Raw genomic sequence first — 20575 nt, forward strand, 5'->3', positions numbered from 1 at the left:
TAATAATGTAGGCTATACTTTCATTCTAGCGTTATCAATCAGGCACAATTTAATTAAGAAATATAAAATAACTATACTGTAGCCTACAATAGAAGAATTGCAGAATTACAGTAGACCTACAGAATTAAGCGCTTTATAGAAGGCAGAAAAAAACGATTTAAAATTCCGTATTTTTATTTTAGGTCTATTTTTATACATTTGTATTATTTGTTTTAAATTAATTTATAACACTTTGTTAAAACTGTAGTTTTAAATAATGTTCAACGCATTGTTACCCGCGATTTTAATTCCTGTGTAAATGCATTTATGCCGCTTCAGAGAAGGATTAAACGGTCTGTGTAAATGCACATTTTTGGGATTTTATGCCGCTTCAGAATCGGTTTCTGTACCGCGTTTGCTGTGTAAAGATGCCTTTAGATTGGTCAGATGGCCAAATGTAGTTTCCTGTATTTTTATTGGCTGAAGCACAGGTTAAGGCCACGCCCCTTCCCATTTCGGGCAGAAGTCACATCTGCGGAGACTAGCGAGGGTTTACGATGTCACCAACCCAGGAAGAAGGTCGTTGTAGTCCAAAGCGGCCATTTTTGTAGGCAATAAACTGCCGTAACTTTAAAAGACAATATCTCCGTTTGCAGTGAACGTTCAGCGCTGTAACTTTGCTGATACTGTTTATGCTCAAGCAGCGACATTACACACTAACTAAAGTTACACAAGTCAGATCACATGCAACCACCCCTTTAAAGTCAGCAGACGTTGTTGTGAGGACGGGCTGAATGCATCTGATGTAAGACAGATGTGTGTGTGAACAACCCTCCCATCTTCAGAGTGGAATACACACGCACCGCATATCCCATAATAAATCTACATTAGGTGGGATCTCAATATATATACACACATGAGCTAAAGACTTCAAAACAGGAAAACATATGAAAACATTCCAAAAGATAGAAAAACAAGAAAATAATCCGTTAGTTGAGCCCTAGACGAGGCATACAGCTTATCGAAATATATAATCTTAGTCTTAAAGGGTTAGTTCCCCCAAAAATGAAATGTCTGTCATTAACTCCTCTCCCTAATGTCGCTCCACACCCATAAGACCTCCGTTCATCTTCACACACAGTTTAAGATATTTTATATTTAGTCCGAGAGCGTATGCAAGTGTATGCACACTATACTGTCCATGTCCAGAAAGGGAATAAAAACATCATCACAGTAGTCCATATGAGACATCAGTGGGTTAATTAGAGTCTCTTGAAGCATCCAAAATACATTTGGGTCCAAAAATAACAAAAACTACGACTTTATTCAGCATTGGCTTCTCTTCCGCGTTTGTGTTCAATCCTCAAATAAAGATTCAAACGGTTATGAATCAGCGAATTGATTCATGATTCGGATCGCCGATGTCACGTGATTTCAGCAGTTTGACATGCGATCCGAATCATGAATCAATAATATTTCAATATAAATGACCAAATAACCAATTGGCATTCTAACCTAAATTCTACATTATGATTAAATGGAGTCAGATTAAGAGAAATTTGAATAAAATCCCCTTTGCCCCGCTGAAAAGACCGAACGCGCAGCGAACTTCACCCGCCGATCGATAGCCTTCATTGGGACGATTTGGGCGGCCTTACACCACTATCGATTGCCACTAACACTAAATGAATGCAGAATCGTTCTTGCATTTTGGTGATTTCCTAGTTATTTTTGGTTATTGCCGTTTTAATCCGCTTGTCCGTTGGGAGAGTAAAATTCACTTTCACTGCCCCCTCAAAAAATCCACTTGTCCCAGACAAGAGTTAATGTCGAGCCCTGAAATGGTGCATATGACAACACTTATAGGATGCTTTGAGGAGGCCAAACTACACTCAATGGCCACATGACGCTGACATTATTATGGTCTGTGACAGGCTCAGATTGTGAGTAAAGAACAAGTCTGTAGTTGCTGTAGGGCTCTAGATCGATTAGTCTTTGGCCTGAGCTGACAGCCGCTTCAGTCGAACTCTAATGTCATCTCTAATAAAGAGCTCCAAACATGAGGCATAACCGCAGCCCCACCAGAACCAAATCATCTGCTTCATCAGAGCTCCAGCATTAAAGCCTCTCTGACGGATCTGAAACCGGAGCGCTAATCTTTCAAGATCATAAACTGCAGGATTTCCTCAAACGATAAGAAACATCGCACTGCAAAAAATGCTCTTCTTTCTCAGTATTTTTGTCTTGTTTTTAGTCCAAACATCTAAAAATTCTTAAAACAAGAAGTATTTACTAGACAAGCAAAAGTAATTGTCATGTTTTTGGAAAATATAACTCAAAATTACTTAAAATAAGATAAATAATCTGCCAATGGGGTGAGAAAAATCATCTTAATTCAAACCGAAAACAAGATTATTTTTCCCAATTCGCCTGCTTATACTACGACCTAAAAGTACGTACTCTTTTTGTAAAGGGAAAGTACATACTTTTGTGTGTGTAGCAGAAGACATATACTTCATTCTATTACCAGTGAGGGTTAACATTACAGATACAGATGAAGAAGGAATATAAAGATCATTACGATGACTGACATCACTGAGTTTGCTGCTGCAGTGTGAACAGTAGGGGTGTGACGCGATCTCACCAGACTACAATGGGATGAGATTTCTCATTGAGATGAAATCTGTCATTATCATGACAAAGTGTGAGGGTGAAGTTAGGATAAATAACTGCGTCCAATTCGCATTCGCATTATTTTTCTAAAGTCAATTATTCCTTATATATATATACATACACACCCACCTAAAGGATTATTAGGAACACCTGTTCAATTTCTCATTAATGCAGTTATCTAATCAGCCAATCACATGGCAGCTGCTTCAGTGCATTTAGGGCTGTGGTCCTGGTCAAGACAATCTCCTGAACCCCAAACTGAATGTCAGAATGGGAAAGAAAGGTGATTTAAGCCGTTTTGAGCGTGGCATGGTTGCTGGTGCCAGACGGGCCGGTCTGAGTATTTCACAATCTGCTCAGTTTGGGGGCGGCAGCATCATGCTGTGGGGGTGTTTTTCTGCACATGGGACAGGGCGACTGCACTGTATTAAGGAGAGGATGACCGGGGCCATGTACTGCAAGATTTAGGGGAACAACCTCCTTCCCTCAGTTAGAGCATTGAAGATGGGTCGGGGCTGGGTCTTCCAACATGACAATGACCCGAAGCACAGCCAGGATAACCAAGGAGTGGCTCTGTCAGAAGCATATCAAGGTTCTGGCGTGGCCTAGCCGGTCTCCAGACCTAAACCCAATAGAGAATCTTTGGAGGAGCTCAAACTCTGTGTTTCTCAGCGACGGGCCAGAAACCTGACGGATCTACAGAAGACCTGTGCGGAGGAGTGGGCCAGAATCCCTCCAGCAGTGCAAACCTGTGGAAAAACTCCAGGAAACGTTTGACCACTGTGATTGCAAACAAAGGCTACTGTACCAAATATTAACATCGATTTTCTCAGGTGTTCAAATACTTATTTGCAGGTGTATCATACAAATAAATAATCTATAAAAAATCCAGAAATCACAAAGTATGATTTTTTTAACTATGTCTCTTACAGTGGACATGCACCTATGATGACAATTTCAGCCCGCCATGATTTCTAAGTAGAAGAACTTGCAAAATAGCAAGTTATAAATACCATCCATCTGAACTGTAATTATTCTGCATGAAAAAAAGCTATTTATTTATTTCTTTAACTTGTGTGTTTATTTCCAGAGATCTTTATGAGGGAGCGCAGCGATGCCATTCTCAACTACGAGAGGAGAATGTAAACATCAGGCCAGACTTCATCAAGACCATCACTGGGTTTATATCAGGAGTGGGTCTGGCTTTCCTCTCGTCTCGGCACACACTCGCTCGCCTGTTTTCCACACGGACAGTGTCAGGAACAGCACACTTACTCTATAGTCATTATTTACTCTCACTCACACTAGGGCGAGATTTCAGTAAATCCCTTCTCAATCGCTTCACAAGACTATGAACAACCGCACACCTTGGCAATAGAATCGCCTCTGGCTAGTACATTTTTATTAGTTTAGTCGCCAGACTGATATACTTTATTACACACTCACCTAAAGGATAGCCAATGGCTACTGATAGATATTATTTGGTCACCCAGAGTGAACATCTACTCGCAATGTAAAGGGTTCATGAACTTCTTTCATCCTTGTTTTCTGGTGATCTGTTGTAATTCTCAGGCTTTACAGAATACAGATATACAAGGGAAAGAACAACCAGAGTATTCATAAAGCGATTCTTCCGCTGAAGAGATAACATCTCTCTCAGGTGTGTTGAGGATGAGGGTGAGTAAATAATGGTGGATTTATCATTTATTGCAGAGATGCTCAGATCGACCGATAATTTCAACAGTAAACTCTGTTGTGCAGCACTTTGTCTGTCTGCCAAAAAATGAAAGGGTTTATTCATATTTCATTTGATTCAATATAAATTCATGTTTTATGCCTTCATTTGATTACCAGAAAAACTAAAATACACAACACACAATTTCTGAGGGGGAAACATTTCATAGGGCCCTATTATTGTAAACAAATTAATTAATTAAGTTGGTTTTATTAATTTAATTAAGACGTTTTTGATTAAACCATCCATCCATCCATCCATCCATCAACCTATCCATCCATCCACCCATCAACCTATCCATCCATCCATCCATCCACCCATCAACCTATCCATCCATCAACCTACCCATCCATCCATCCATCCATCCATCCATCCATCCATCCATCCATCCATCCATCCACCCATCAACCTATCCATCCATCAACCTACCCATCCATCCATCCATCCATCCATCCATCCATCCATCCATCCATCCATCCACCCATCCACCCACCCATCAACCCACCCATCAACCTATCCATCCATCCACCCATCAACCTATCCATCCATCCATCCATCCATCAACCTATCCATCCATCCACCCATCAACCTATCCATCCATCCATCCATCCATCCATCAACCTATCCATCCATCCACCCATCAACCTATCCATCCATCAACCTATCCATCCATACATCCATCCACCCATCAACCTATCCATCCATCAACCTATCCATCCATCCATCCATCCACCCAACCCACCCACCCATCCATCCATCCATCCATCCATCCATCCATCCACACATCAACCCATCAACCTATCCATCCATCCACCCACCCATCAACCTATCCATCCATCCACCAATCAACCTATCCATCCATCCATCCACCCATCAACCTATCCATCCATCCACCCATCAACCTATCCATCCATCCACCCATCAACCTATCCATCCACCCACCCATCCATCCATCCATCCATCCACACATCAACCCATCAACCTATCCATCCATCCATCCACCCATCCACCCATCCATCAACCTATCCATCCATCCATCCATCACACATCAACCCATCCATCCATCCATCAACCTATCCATCCATCCATCAACACACCCATCAACCCATTCATCCGCCCACCCATCAATCCATCCATCCATTCATCAATCCGTCTATCCATCCATCCATCCATCCATCCCTCCATCCATCCATCCACCCATCCATCCATCCATCCATCCATCCATCCATTCATCAATCCGTCTATCCATCCATCCATCCATCCCTCCATCCATCCATCCATCCACCCATCCATCCATCCATTCATCCATCCGTCTATCCATCCATCCATCCGTCCACCCACCCATTCACCCACCCACCCATCTGTCCGTCCATCCATCCATCCACCCATACGTCCGTCCGTCCATCCATCCACCCACCCACCCATCAATACACCCACCCACCCATCCATACACCCACCCACCAATCTATCCATCCACCCACCCACCCGTCCATCCATCAATACACCCACCCACCCACCCATCCATCCATCAATACACCCACCCACCCATCAATACACCCACCCACCAATCTATCCATCCACCCACCCACCCGTCCGTCCGTCCATCTACCCATCCAGCCACCCACCCACCCATCCGTCCGTCCATCCATCCATCCACCCACACGTCCGTCCGTCCGTCCATCCATCCAGCCACCCACCCACCCACCCACCCACCCATCAATACACCCACCCACCAATCTATCCATACACCCACCCACCCGTCCGTCCGTCCGTCCGTCTATCTACCCATCCAGCCACCCACCCACCCATCCGCCGTCCATCCATCCATCCACCCACCCATACGTCCGTCCATCCATCCATCCACCCACCCATACGTCCGTCCGTCCATCCATCCACCCACCACTCGTACATCCACCCACCCACCCACCCGTCCATCCATCCATCCATCCATCTATCCACCCACCCGTACATCCATCCATCCATCCACCCACCCACCCGTCCATCCATCCACCCACCCACCCGTCCGTCCATCCATCCACCCACCCACCCGTCCATCTATCCATCCACCCACCCGTCCGTCCATCCACCCACCCGTCCAATCCACCCATCCACCCACCCACCCGTCCATCCATCCACCCACCCACCCGTCCATCCATCCACCCACCCACCCGTCCATCCATCAATCCATCCACCCGTCCATCCATCCACCCACCCACCCGTCCATCCATCCATCCACCCACCCATTCATCCACCCTTCCATCCATCAATCCATCCATATTATTTTTTTCTTGTTATATTGTTTAAAATGGATTGATTGAGGAGTACTAAGAAGGTTGATGTCTAACTTTAAAAAATGAAAGAGGAGGAGGAGGAGGAGGAGGAGGAGGAGGAGGAGTAGGAGGAGGAGGAGGAGGAGGGTAGTGAATGACGTCCCGGGTCGCTAACGAAACGAGGTATGCATTTACGGGTTAATGATTAAATCCAGGACCTAAATTCTCAAACAGCTTGCGAGTACCAAAATAATCGTATTACTGCACTTAAATGCTGAAATACATACAACATGATGTCCAAACGCACGTGTTGGCGAGTATAGTGATATACGGTACGTCTGAAAACCCCTCACAGTCCTCAGCCAATACAGAAGAAATAAAAACGCCGGTGTTTATCTCGATCACACACACACACACACACACACACACACACACACACACACACACACACACACGCTACGATTAAACAAGCTCAAACAATATCCGCATTTCCTTTACCCTTTAAAATTGCGCAAACTGAAATTGCAAATTGAAAATATGCGTAAATTTCGCAAAAACTCTCATATAATCGCAATAAAAGTTTTTATAATATATATATATAAAAGTTTTTACGCTCTCATGACATGAGGTGGATTCAGGGAACGGATTATTCTGCATGCACTCCAAACGCTGTCTTCGTTTCATATGTATTTTGTTTATTAAATGGAAAGTTTTTTATTTCAAAAGCATTTTTAAAATCAGTTTATATTTCCAACGAACAAAATTTCAAGACAAAATAACGAAAAAAATGAAAACATTTCGCTCTTAATTTTAATTAATGCTTGACTATAACACGCCCGTGTCTCCTTCATTAATAATGATAGCTAGTGCGGTGGCTGGATATAGCCGACATAAACCAGTACGGGCCATAATGTTCGGAATGACTTATCATGAGAGGAAAAAAGACGTTTTAGTCGCATAACATCGGGTAATGGAAATGACGTCATTTCACAAGTTTTTCATCGAAAAGTTTTGCACAAATCTGTAAAGATATTGCGGCTAATGACACATACTGTCAACTGTGAACACAAAAAACGTAAGAGATTTAGCTTTAAACATAACACATGTAAATTATATTTCCATATGAAAATAAAGTCAGCGCTGAGCATGTGCACAGGGGATGTTTTGAATAGATGCAAAGATGGAAAGAGATGAGAAGACTTCCTCCAGGAGTCATACGCTCTAGACCCATCCTCAATCAACAGTCATATCTGGACCTTACGCACAACCCTCCTCTTGATTCGGTGTCAACATCAGACCAAACATCAATGCATTCACATTAGGGCTGAACGATATTCTGTTTAAGCATCGCGATGTGCACATGTGATAGTCCCATCGCCGGCACATGCGGTGTGAAGGGTCGTAGCCCATGGTGTATTAAGAGAACGGTAGCTCACAGTAAACACGAGTGTGTTGCTGGAGGGACATGCCCGTTCCACGAGCCTGCACTGTGATTGGTTCGCTGTGCCGCTGCTCATCGCTCACGGCCAAACATTCACTGCTAAAATGCGCGACGAAGAGGATCCGCCGCAAAAAAAAAAAAAAAGGTATTGTACAAGAAATCATCCTTTTAGGACTATTTCGGATACAAAAAGCAGGATGTTGACCAAAAAGAGGTACTTTGCTTGGAGTGTCAGAAAGTTGTGGCCAAAAAACAAGAAAACACCACCATGATCACCGTCTGATCACTTAAAGGGTTACTTCAGCGATTAGCATATGGCTTTGTATCAGTAGAAACCCTGGAGAATATTCAAATTATTGTGCTTTCCCCCCTCATATCTCCCTGAGACAAGAGATTTATGCATTTTATTTCTGGAAAAATTCCTCCTATGATGCAAAATGACGATTTTTGCATCATAGGAGGAATGCTTGCCCAGAGGCTAAAGACTACAGCCAGCAGAGGGAGCCATTTCCGCATGTTTTGAATCTGCGCATGGGGGATGGAGATAACACTCAGCTGGCAGGGAGAGCTCAGCTTGCAGACAGGATCATTTAAACGGAGCTATGGTGAGCAATGTAAGTCTTTTAACTTCTCAAATTCATTTCTATGAAAGTTAAGCTTGTAAAGGCATGAACTGAAACGCGTGCCAGACTGAACTCGCGTTGTGAATGTATGCCGCGAGTGTAGTCGCGATTACCTCAGCTCTCATCATTCGTGCAGTCAGTGCTCAGGGCTGTGAGACTCGCGCGGTGACTCACTCGTTATATTGAACAGACACGTTCAGTTTTTAATTGTAGTGTCTTCTCTAACTCTGTCACAGTAATGAAGTTGGTGGTGTTGGGAATGGCCTCACAGGGCAGCGAAGCATTCTGGGAATTGTAGTCTTTCATCCCCATGGGACAAAAATACATTTTCTGTCTTTTCTCAGTCTAGAAGACACCAAATTCAAAAATAATTTCACATTTCTACTGCATTGATGACCCGGTTTAAATACAGATTCATCTTCCCAGCGCTGAAGTATCCCTTTAAAACGCCACCACAAAGCTCTTTACGACAAATACAAAAAACAAAAAACAGCTAGCGAATCACCAAAGGCAAGAATGTTTACAAGTGCATTAGTTTAGTGTAAGTGGCGATCGATAGTGGATAATAATATATAATGAACTGACGATAATAAGGTCGATCTGTTGACGCTCGTGCAGCCTCTCGAGGAGAAATCTCAACACTAGAGCGTTTTCCTGAAGACCATCACGACTGAATGTGTTCATATCAGTTCATATGACACTGATTTCATATGACAGCTCCATAAACAACTAACTAACATTCACTTAAAGGCACTTACATTTTAGATGCAATATTTAGTGTTTTTGTTCTATTTCAGCAGCGAAAATCGTTCACAGCAGACCCGTAACGCGTCTCACTCACAGCAACAACACAAGTGTGTTACTGAACGATTCAGTGTTTGAATGAACGACTCGTTGACTCACTCATTCAGACGGTCACCTGCTGCCACCTACTGGAGGTTTAGTTTCAGGATCACACATACTTTCCAACATTTCTTTTTGTCACTTGTAATGAAGCTTGCTTATTAGTGAAATTATTAATATCACAGAATGGGAATTATTGACTGTAGCCAGGATTGATGGCTCTTAATATCGTTGGGGGAAAAAATATCACAATGTAATTTGTTTTCAATATTGTGCAGCCCTAATTCACATCATCACATCTGAAGACAACAGCCCTCAGATGTGAGGCTCATGAGCCCATAGGAAACAGGTCAGAGGTCATTTAGAGAGTTTAAGTGCATAGTGACTTCCTAGAGCGGTTTCTCAGTGTGAGCATTTCACAGCATTTGAGACTAAAAATAGATGTGAGTGAACTGTAGAATATATTAAAGCCCGACCAATATGGGTATTTGAAGCCGATATTAGGGAGTAAGAAAAAGTGTAATATTGATATATCGGCTAGGGCTGGGCGATATGACGAAATATATCGTCTGGACGATAGAAAATGTCTATCGTTTTACTTAAGGCTCTATCGCTTACGTCACGATAAGGCGTTTATGACCTCACGCCACGGCATGCCCATGCACGCTGCAATACATAAACAAACATGGAGGAAGACGGTAGTAGACGCGGTTCAGACCAGGGTAATTCTCAGAGTAATTATGCCAGAATAGTGGCATAAGCGCTCAAAACACACTTCAGACACAGACGCTGCAACGGGCTTTTACGCGTGGCACACCATAGCCATATATTGAAATATTTTAATGGCAGGTGTAGGGATGGCGAAAACTAAACATTTTCCTGACCGACCACCGCCTCATTAGCCGGTTGAAACCGGTTAACCGATTAGTTTAAAATATGCGGCGCTATTTGAAATAACAGCCGCGAGCCGCGCTCCCTCTGTCTCTCTCTCACTCACTCACACACACGCGCGCGCGCGCACTGTCCTAGCGCTGCCGCCTCCCTTCCACTCACGTCACTTTTTTAAATCCCACACAGCGCGAAACACGAGTCCCGCAAACGCGCCGCAAAGGAGCTTGTTTGTAATCAGAGGACAAATGGCTCATTAGTTTCGAAATGGTTTGGATACAAGGTGATCGCGTTGAAAAATAAAGGCGTTTGTCCAGCGTTAGAAGCTCATTTGAATCATTGCCGCGGCTCATTTAAGAAAATGACAGCTCCGAAGAGACGCCGCTTTAGTTCGAGGTAGTGCTAACAATAATAAAGAAAGACGATCAACACCTTATGTGTTACCACTGAAATGAAGATGTAATATATTTCCAAATGTAAGCCCATTTTATGCGGAATGCACGCTTCATACTGTCGTCTGCTCTGGCTCTAACCTCGAGTGTTTACTTTTTGCAAACCTTGTGAGCGCGCAAACCCAAACGCTGTAACCTCGCGCCAAATGTTTTTATTGGTTTATTAAGTACAACAGGCGAGTTATGAAAAATTGAGTGCGAGGGATATGTTCAATCACACAAAAACATTTTGGATTGAAACGGCCAACTGTAGTAGCGTTTAGTCCACTGTCTATAATAGCCTAATTTAGAGATCACTTTTTTATTTATTTTAACCGACAACTTTGATCGGTTAACGTTGATACGGTCAGCCATCGGTCAAACGTTCATCGGTTAACATCCCTAGGCAGGTGTTAACTTTACCAACAGTCTTGCTTTAAAAAAAAGGTTCTAAATAAAATAAAAATGTAGTCCATACTACCTTTATTTGTTTTGTATATCATTTCAAACTGCATTTCCACATTGCAATTTTGTATAGACTATTCATAAACTGAATTAACAGAAAAATTGCTATATCGTTATGTATATCGTTATCGGGATATCAAATGAGCTATATCGGGATATGAAATTTTGGCCATATCGCCCAGCCCTAATATCGGCCGATATTCTTTATCATAGTAGGATTAGTGAAAAAACAGATTAAACTCACAGCACATGCAGTGATGGAGCGAGCAGCATTTTAAACACAACCGCTCAGTCAGCTCGCGGGAACAGCGTGCTCTGCTTGACTATTTATTTTCGAGCTTTTTATATATTTCTCATGTCTGTGAGACAAGTAGCCTATATGCTGAGTTTCGGTTTATTTATGAGACCGCTCCAGTTAATGTGCAACACAAATGATCGCACCGTCAGGGTTTGTCTGCTATATTATTCATTAGGGCTGGGCGATATGGCCAAAATTTCATATCCCGATATAGCTCATTTGATATCCCGATAACGATATAGCAATTTTTCTGTTAATTAAGTTTATGAATAGTTTATACAAAATTGCAACGTGGAAATGCAGTTTGAAATGATATACAAAACAAATAAAGGTAGTATGGACTACATTTTTATTTGATTTAGAACCTTTTTTTCCAGCAAGACTGTTGGTAAAGTTAACACCTGCCTATAGGGATGTTAACCGATGACCGTTTGACCGATGGTTGATCGTATCAACGTTAACCGATCAAAGTTGTCGGTTAAAAAAAAGAAAAAGTGATCTCTAAATTAGGCTATTATACAGTGGAGTAAACGCTACTACAGTTAGCCATCTCATTACGAAATCTTTTTGTGTGTGAAGTGAAGAAATCCCTCGCACTCAATTTTCATAAATCGCCTCGATATTACATCTGCATTTCAGTGGAAACACATAAGGTGTCGATCGTCTTTCTTTATTATTGTTAGCACTATCTCGAGCTAAAGCGGCGTCTCTTCGGAGCTGTCAATTTCTTAAATGAGCCGCGGCAATGTTTCAAATGAGCTTCTAACGCCAGACAAAGGCCTTTGTCTTCAACGCCATCACCTTGACCAAACCATTTCGAAACTAATGAGCCATTGTCCTCAGATTACAAACAAGCTCCTCGGCGCCGCGTTTGCGGGACTCATGTTTCGCGCTGTGGGGGATTTAAAAAAAGTGACGTGAGTGGAAGGGAGGCGGCAGAGAGAGAGAGAGAGAGAGAGAGAGAGAGAGAGAGAGAGCGAGCGAGCGCGGCTCGCGGCTGTTATTTCAAATAGCGCAGCATATTTTAAACTAATCGGTTAACCTAATGAGGCTCGGTGGTCGGTCGAGGAAACGTTTAGTTTTCGCCATCCCTACACCTGCCATTAAAATATTTCAATATATGGCTATATGGTGTGCCACGCGTAAAAGCCCGCTGCAGCGTCTGTGTCTGAAGTTTGTTTTGAGTGCTTATGCCCCCACTCTGGCATAATTACTCTGAGAATTACCCTGGTCTGAACTAGGGATGGGCATTTTCCCAAAATATTGTATTCGAATATTTGGGCTCATAAAAATCGAATATTCGAATATTCGTTTATTTAAATTAGGTATTTTGAGAAAATGAGAAATGTTTCTTTCTTTTTTTCTCTAAACATGTCGTCACCATTTCTGAACAAGCTTATGATTAGGCAATGTACACAACACGCTTACGTTATATCTTAAGGTTTTTAAAACATTAAACAGTGTGTAAAAAAATGCCTAAAGAACAAAAGCATTATAAGCTCAAGAAGCACGAGCGCAGAGCGCGTCAGTTAGCGTGACGTACAAACACACACACACACACACACACACAAACGTCAATAGGCTATAGCCTACCGACCTGTGTGTGTGTGTGTTTGATATGGCTGATGTGTTTACTTTGTATTGTTTCACATTTTCATGTAGAGAGAAACTATAATATTATTGGATTATGAAATTATTCTCGGGTGAGAAAATGCGCCACTGACAGGCGTTGCGGAGACAAAGATAACGGTTAAGTGAAGTTTGAGTGAAGAACTTTGTGTTTTCTGTTCATAAACCCTCAAAGAACTTTAAAGGAAGCATTTGTCTCGAGATCATTTTGCTATCATAAGTTATCTCACTCGCACTCGGGGTAACTACAGATGAGCTTACCTGAGCAGTGATCGCTCATTCCACTGGTGTTTGGATTTCATGTGATTCTCGTTTGTGGTGGTGATATTATTATAACTCAGTTTCAGTAATTGATTTCATCAAAAGTAACTCCATTTTGTAACAGCATTTTCAATTTTCATCGAAGTAACGTTAATTCCAAACATTGCGAGGCAGACGACGACATTGTGATCAAATGCACTTAACTTATTAACCTGCTCCACAACGCCACCCAGTGGATTGAGATATAACTGCGAGATTTAGAGGGATTTCTCATGGATGCACTGTGTAGCCAGTTGCTTGTGACTTTTTATTTTATGTCATCCTACTTTTATTATTTTATTTTACCTTACCTTATTTGTGTTGAAAGAAATATTTTTGTAAATGTTTTAACTTCATCACAACTTAATGTTACCCTTTCATTGTTATTTATGTTTCATTTTCAATGGTTCCAGTCGGGAGTTCCTACCAATTGTTGTAGGTGGGGCCTTAATTAGTGGCGCACCTTAGGATGCCGCTTCCTCTTTAAGCGTTCGCGCTCAGTCTGACTGTGAATGCAGACGGGGAAGTGCGGAGTGAGACAGTAGGCCTTCCAGTGTGTGTGTTTTCTAATTTTGCTCCAACCTAGTTTTTCTTTCAAAGTAAATAAATGTACATCCTTCATCTCATCCATGTTTGGCTGTCCTTCTGTCCTGAGGGTACCACTTGATATCTGCTACAACTGCATTTACTGCCAGCCAATTAACAAAATAAAATTCGAATAGTATTTTTAGTTTTCGAATGTTAATTACATATCGAATATTCGACTATTCGAATATTCGTGCACACCCCTAGTCTGAACCGCGTCTACTACCGTCTTCCTCCATGTGTGTTTATGTATTGCAGCGTGCATGGGCATGCCGTGGCGTGAGGTGCATCTTGACGTAAAATTCTGCCGTAAATGCCTTATCGTGGCGTAAGCGATAGAGCCTAATATAAAAACGATTTTTATATCGAACATTTTCTATCGCCCAGCCCTAATATTCATTAAAGCTTATTTATTAAATTCAGGCAAATGATGAAACATTTATTAAAATGAAGATACAATTTATGCAAAGCTTTCTACAAAACAAAACTTAATGAAGTGGTCAAAATCATTTCTGACCCGATGTCTTTGACATATATTGCACATCTGTGCGCGTTCATAATCAATATAAACTAGATGAAATTTAAAAATAACATTATATTTAAGCATAACTACAAAACAAAATAAATTGTTTGGCTAAAAAAGTAGTCTAGTCTTCTCCTCCTTTCCTGTCGGCGCCGATAATGCACAGCGAGGACGTTCATTTGGTGAATTAGCCTCGAGTATAGTTGGTGCTTATAGTATAGTAATGCCATAATATTAACAGTATTGGCAACGATATGCGTCTGTTCATTCATTCTGGTCAAAGTTAGCCGCCGAATTGACAACACACTGACGTCAGACGCACGTTAGCTAACAAACCAATCAATGTTCAGATCAGCCCACATAGATGATGACGACAGGACGCCAGTGCGAGTGTAAAGTTCTTTAGTGCGCTGACATAACTGCAATGTGAAAGCAAACCAAAACTAACCAAACGCATACAATACATCAAAACACGAACTTTGGTTCGGACCTCGGTGCGGACTTTCAGGTGTGAAAACGTGCTTAGTTTTAGATTGTACTATATTGAGATTTTTAGAGTAATTTGAAATTGATTTTTATATAATATGGCAATTTTATGCATTCAAATTATTTAGTTCACAGTTATTAATGTATGCAAGTTCAGCAATAAAACTAATTTTTCTAAAAAGAAAACAAATTAGATGTTAATTTTAAAATGCTGGTCTTATTTATTTAGTATTGCTCTTTAATAAAGAAAAAAGTAACTATTATCCAATATAATCGGCAGAATACTCGATTACTAAAAGAATCGATAGCTGTAGCCCTAGTCCAAATTTGAAGTTGATCTCTCAAAAAATGAGCCGCTTGAAGGTTTTAAAGGACCGTTTCCAAGCTTTCGAATGACTCCTCGTTTATGGTCATTTCTAAAATATGTGATATGCGAAACAGGCAATAACGGGGACGGGTTAAATGAGGACAAGTTGTGTTTATTTTTGGGTGAAGTATTTCTTTAATAGGCTATGAGGCCAAACAGTCTTTTGGCTTTGTGTGTTGATAAGAAGAAGGAATGCTGAGTGGCAGCTTGCTACAGTCGCGCCCTGGCGTTACGCAACTCTTATTAGCAGCTGATGAGCGAATGATGCATGGATGCCTTGGGACCGTCCCGCACATTCCCAGAAGTTATAGACTGGAAAAAACAGTTCCTTAAACTCCTGGAGCCCTGCAGGAACCTAAAAAAGTCTGATAGCAAAAAAAGCATCCGTCACTGTAAGACAGACAACACGTGCTTCACCCTTACACGCAGAGAGTCTGATTCATACAGGAATGACCTGGGCAGAACTCACATGATGATGACTTCGGTTTGGCTTCGAGTCACAACATTTATGTCCAACATAAAATTAACTTCAAACTGATGCTGTGCGATGTGTGTTTAAGGCTTGTGAGATTTAAAGGTGAAGTGTGTCTTTTCTGCATCAGAACTTGACTTGTTGATCAAAATCACAGCCAATCAGAAGAGCGTGTGGGCGGAGTCTCTGCAAGCACACTGCACTCAACCAAAATCACAGCCAATCAGAAGAGCGTGTGGGCGGAGTCTCTGCAAGCACACTGCACTCAACCAAAATCACAGCCAATCAGAAGAGCGTGTGGGCGGAGTCTCTGCAAGCACACTGCACTCAACCAAAATCACAGCCAATCAGAAGAGAGTGTGGGGGGAGTCTCTGCAAGCACACTGCACTCAACCAAAATCACAGCCAATCAGAAGAGAGTGTGGGCGGAGTCTCTGCAAGCACACTGCACTCAACCTAAAATCACAGCCAATCAGAAGAGTGTATGGGCGGAGTCTCTGCAAGCACACTGCACTCAACCAAAATCACAGCCAATCAGAAGAGAGTGTGGGCGGAGTCTCTGCAAGCACACTGCACTCAACCAAAATCACAGCCAATCAGAAGAGCGTGTGGGCGGAGTCTCTGCAAGCACACTGCACTCAACCTAAAATCACAGCCAATCAGAAGAGAGTGTGGGCGGAGTCTCTGCAAGCACACTGCACTCAACCAAAATCACAGCCAATCAGAAGAGCGTGTGGGCGGAGTCTCTACAAGCACACTGCACTCAACCTAAAATCACAGCCAATCAGAAGAGGGTGTGGGCGGAGTCTCTACAAGCACACTGCACTCAACCAAAATCACAGCCAATCAGAAGAGGGTGTGGGAGGAGTCTGGTGAGTTAGCTTGGGGGAAACATAATAAAGACTAATGGTCATTCAACAGCTGATTTAAAGAATGATGAATCGTCACCGTCTGTATGACAGAGTAAACACGGGTTAACCACACCTTTACTACTGTGATGAAAATCATGAGATTTGAAATATTCATACCCAAGGATGCAGAACAGAAATGAAAGGTCTAGAACTACAACGAAACCCCTGAATCTGCATTACTCTGGCAGATATTATATGTCTCTGCTTCGTCAACTGCTTTGTTAGCTGACCAATAAAAACAGGCCTCCCTGACCTTCTAAATAAACCTGCTGTCCTTTTAATGAATGCTTTTGACAAATCACAATTAAACAGACATCACTGTACACAAAAGGCCCTGATATACGCGTTTGACAAGCACTCTTACAAATAAAGCGCTCAAGGTCATCGTGATGCCATAGAAGAAACATGTCTAGGACCTTTCAAATATCAGTTTTTAAAAGAACCATCTTTAGAACATTTTAATCTAAAGAACCTTTTTTTCCACTATAAAGAACTTTTTTGCAATGGAAATATTTCATTGATGTGATGCCATGGTAATACTATATTTACAAAAGACATGGAATAATAAAGAGATAACACAATGATATATTGGGAATATACTCTACACGCCACACTCTAAATGCTGCATAGTTTCATCGCATGTCTGGGTCAAATATAGACATCCCAACAGATAGTTCAAAAATGTAAAACCAACAGTTGGGTTTAGAAAACTTAATAAAAAAATTAAACCAAGTGTTTAAAAATGTAAAGATCGATGGGTTTAAAGATGTAATTGACGTTTGGGTTTAGAAATGTAAAAACGGTTGGGTTTAAAAATGAAAATGACAGTTGGGTTTAAAAATGAAAATGACAGTTGGGTTTAAAAATGAAAATGATAGTTGGGTTTAAAAATGAAAATGACAGTTGGGTTTAAAAATGACAGTTGAGTTTAAAAATGTAATTGACGGTTGGGTTTAAAAATGACAGTTGAGTTTAAAAATGTAATTGACGGTTGGGTTTAAAAATGTAATTGACGGTTAGGTTTAAAAATGACAGTTGGGTTTAAAAATGTGCTTGATGGTTGGGTTTAAAAATTACAGTTGAGTTTAAAAATGTAATTGACAGTTGGGTTTAAAAATGTAATTGACGGTTAGGTTTAAAAATGACAGTTGGGTTTAAAAATGTAATTGAAGGTTGGGTTTAAAAATGTAATTGAAGGTTGGGTTTAAAAATGTAATTGACGGTTAGGTTTAAAAATGACAGTTGGGTTTAAAAATGTAATTGAAGGTTGGGTTTAAAAATGTAATTGACGGTTAGGTTTAAAAATGACAGTTGGGTTTAAAAATGTGTTTGATGGTTGGGTTTAAAAATGACAGTTGAGTTTAAAAATGTAATTGACAGTTGGGTTTAAAAAGGACAGTTGGGTTTAAAAATGTAATTGACGGTTGGGTTTAAAAATGACGGTTGGGTTTAAAAAAGTAATTGCCGTTTGGGTTTAAAAATGTAATTGACGGTTGGGTTTAAAAATGTAATTGACGGTTAGGTTTAAAAATGACAGTTGGGTTTAAAAATGTGTTTGATGGTTGGGTTTAAAAATGACACTTGAGTTTAAAAATGTAATTGACGGTTGGGTTTAAAAATGACAGTTGGGTTTAAAAATGTAATTGACGGTTAGGTTTAAAAATGTCATTGACGGTTAGGTTTAAAAATGACAGTTGAGTTTAAAAATTTAATTGACGGTTTGGTATAAAAATGACAGTTGAGTTTAAAAATGTAATTGACTATTGGGTTTAAAAATGACAGTTGGGTTTAAAAATGACAGTTGGGCTTAGAAATGTGTTTGATGGTTGGGTTTAAAAATGACAGTTGAGTTTAAAAATGTAATTCAAGGTTGGGTTTAAAAATGTAATTGACGGTTGGGTTTAAAAATGTAATTGACGGTTAGGTTTAAAAATGACAGTTGGGTTTAAAAATTACAGTTGAGTTTAAAAATGTAATTGACGGTTAGGTTTAAAAATGTAATTGACGGTTGGGTTTAAAAATGTAATTGAAGGTTGGGTTTAAAAATGTAATTGACGGTTAGGTTTAAAATGTAATTGACGGTTAGGTTTAAAATGTAATTGACGGTTAGGTTTAAAAATGTAATTGACGGTTAGGTTTAAAATGTAATTGACGGTTGGGTTTTAAAATGTAATTGACGGTTAGGTTTAAAAATGTAATTGACGGTTGGGTTTAAAAATGTAATTGACGGTTGGGTTTAAAAATGTAATTGAAGGTTGGGTTTAAAAATGTAATTGACGGTTGGGTTTAAAAATGTAATTGACGGTTAGGTTTAAAAATGTAATTGACGGTTGGGTTTAAAAATGTAATTGAAGGTTAGGTTTAAAAACGTCATTGACGGTTAGGTTTAAAAATGTAATTGACGGTTGGGTTTAAAAATGTAATTGACGGTTGGGTTTAAAAATGTAATTGAAGGTTAGGTTTAAAAATGTCATTGACGGTTAGGTTTAAAAATGTCATTGACGGTTGGGTTTAAAAATGACAGTTGGGTTTAAAAATGTAATTGAAGGTTAGGTTTAAAAATGTCATTGACGGTTAGGTTTAAAAATGTCATTGACGGTTGGGTTTAAAAATGACAGTTGGGTTTAAAAATGTAATTGACGGTTGGGTTTAAAAATGTAATTGACGGTTAGGTTTAAAAATGACAGTTGGGTTTAAAAATGACAGTTGGGTTTAAAAATGTAATTGACGGTTAGGTTTAAAAATGACAGTTGGGTTTAAAAATGACAGTTGGGTTTAAAAATGTAATTGACGGTTGGGTTTAAAAATGACAGTTGGGTTTAAAAATGTAATTGACGGTTAGGTTTAAAAATGACAGTTGAGTTTAAAAATGACAGTTGGGTTTAAAAATGTAATTGACGGTTAGGTTTAAACATGACAGTTGGGTTTAAAAATGTAATTGACGGTTGGGTTTAAAAATGACTGTTGGGTTTAAAAATGTAATTGACGGTTAGGTTTAAAAATGACAGTTGGGTTTAAAAATGACAGTTGGGTTTAAAAATGTAATTGACGGTTGGGTTTAAAATCTAGTTGATGGATGTGTTTGTCCATATTTGACCGAAACGGATGAAACAACCCATCATTTTTTAAACTTTTCCATAAGGGAACCATCAATGTGCGCTACACCAAATAAAGATTTAAAAAAAAACAATATATATTACAGTAAACCTCAAACATCCCAATACGATATGTAAATATCTGCGTTGTGTTCCCACATATGTGGCTTATGTTTATTAGGACTCAGGAGGTACGCGGGACTAACGTTACTCTTCTCCTTTACTGATATTATTGATTGTTTGTTGGCTGAATATGGGACATATAATCAATAGAAACATGTATCAAATTCTCTTTAGAAGAAAACCATGCAAATTCATATGAATATTCAAACAAAGAAGTAAAGCGTGTCCACGGCCGCGACACCGTTCTATGAATCAGACGTTTCCCAGAACACATCAGATTGAGTCGTGCTTTCACCTTACCTGTCGACAACATTAATGCTTCCGCGAAAACTCCACCGGCCCACCGATTAACGTGCTTATACAGGCTTACGAGCGATTATTACTGCGCTGCGATGGACGCGCGCGTCAGCCTAACGCCACTGGACATCATCAGGCCGA

The 20575-nt window shown here is 40.5% G+C and overlaps 1 protein-coding gene across 1 annotated transcript in view; it reads right to left on the reverse strand.

The window, feature by feature from the left end:
* The window catches only part of mib2 (MIB E3 ubiquitin protein ligase 2), a 119616-nt gene extending 99041 nt beyond the window's left edge, over window positions 1-20575 (reverse strand). The window contains exon 1 of the mRNA XM_067412899.1: window positions 20438-20575. Coding sequence (XP_067269000.1) covers window positions 20438-20450 — 13 coding nt within the window. The 5' untranslated portion in view covers window positions 20451-20575. The remainder of the gene's footprint in view (window positions 1-20437) is intronic.

This window comes from Pseudorasbora parva, chromosome 13 (assembly GCF_024679245.1).
Source record: "Pseudorasbora parva isolate DD20220531a chromosome 13, ASM2467924v1, whole genome shotgun sequence".
In the NCBI taxonomy this organism is placed as follows: domain Eukaryota; kingdom Metazoa; phylum Chordata; class Actinopteri; order Cypriniformes; family Gobionidae; genus Pseudorasbora; species Pseudorasbora parva.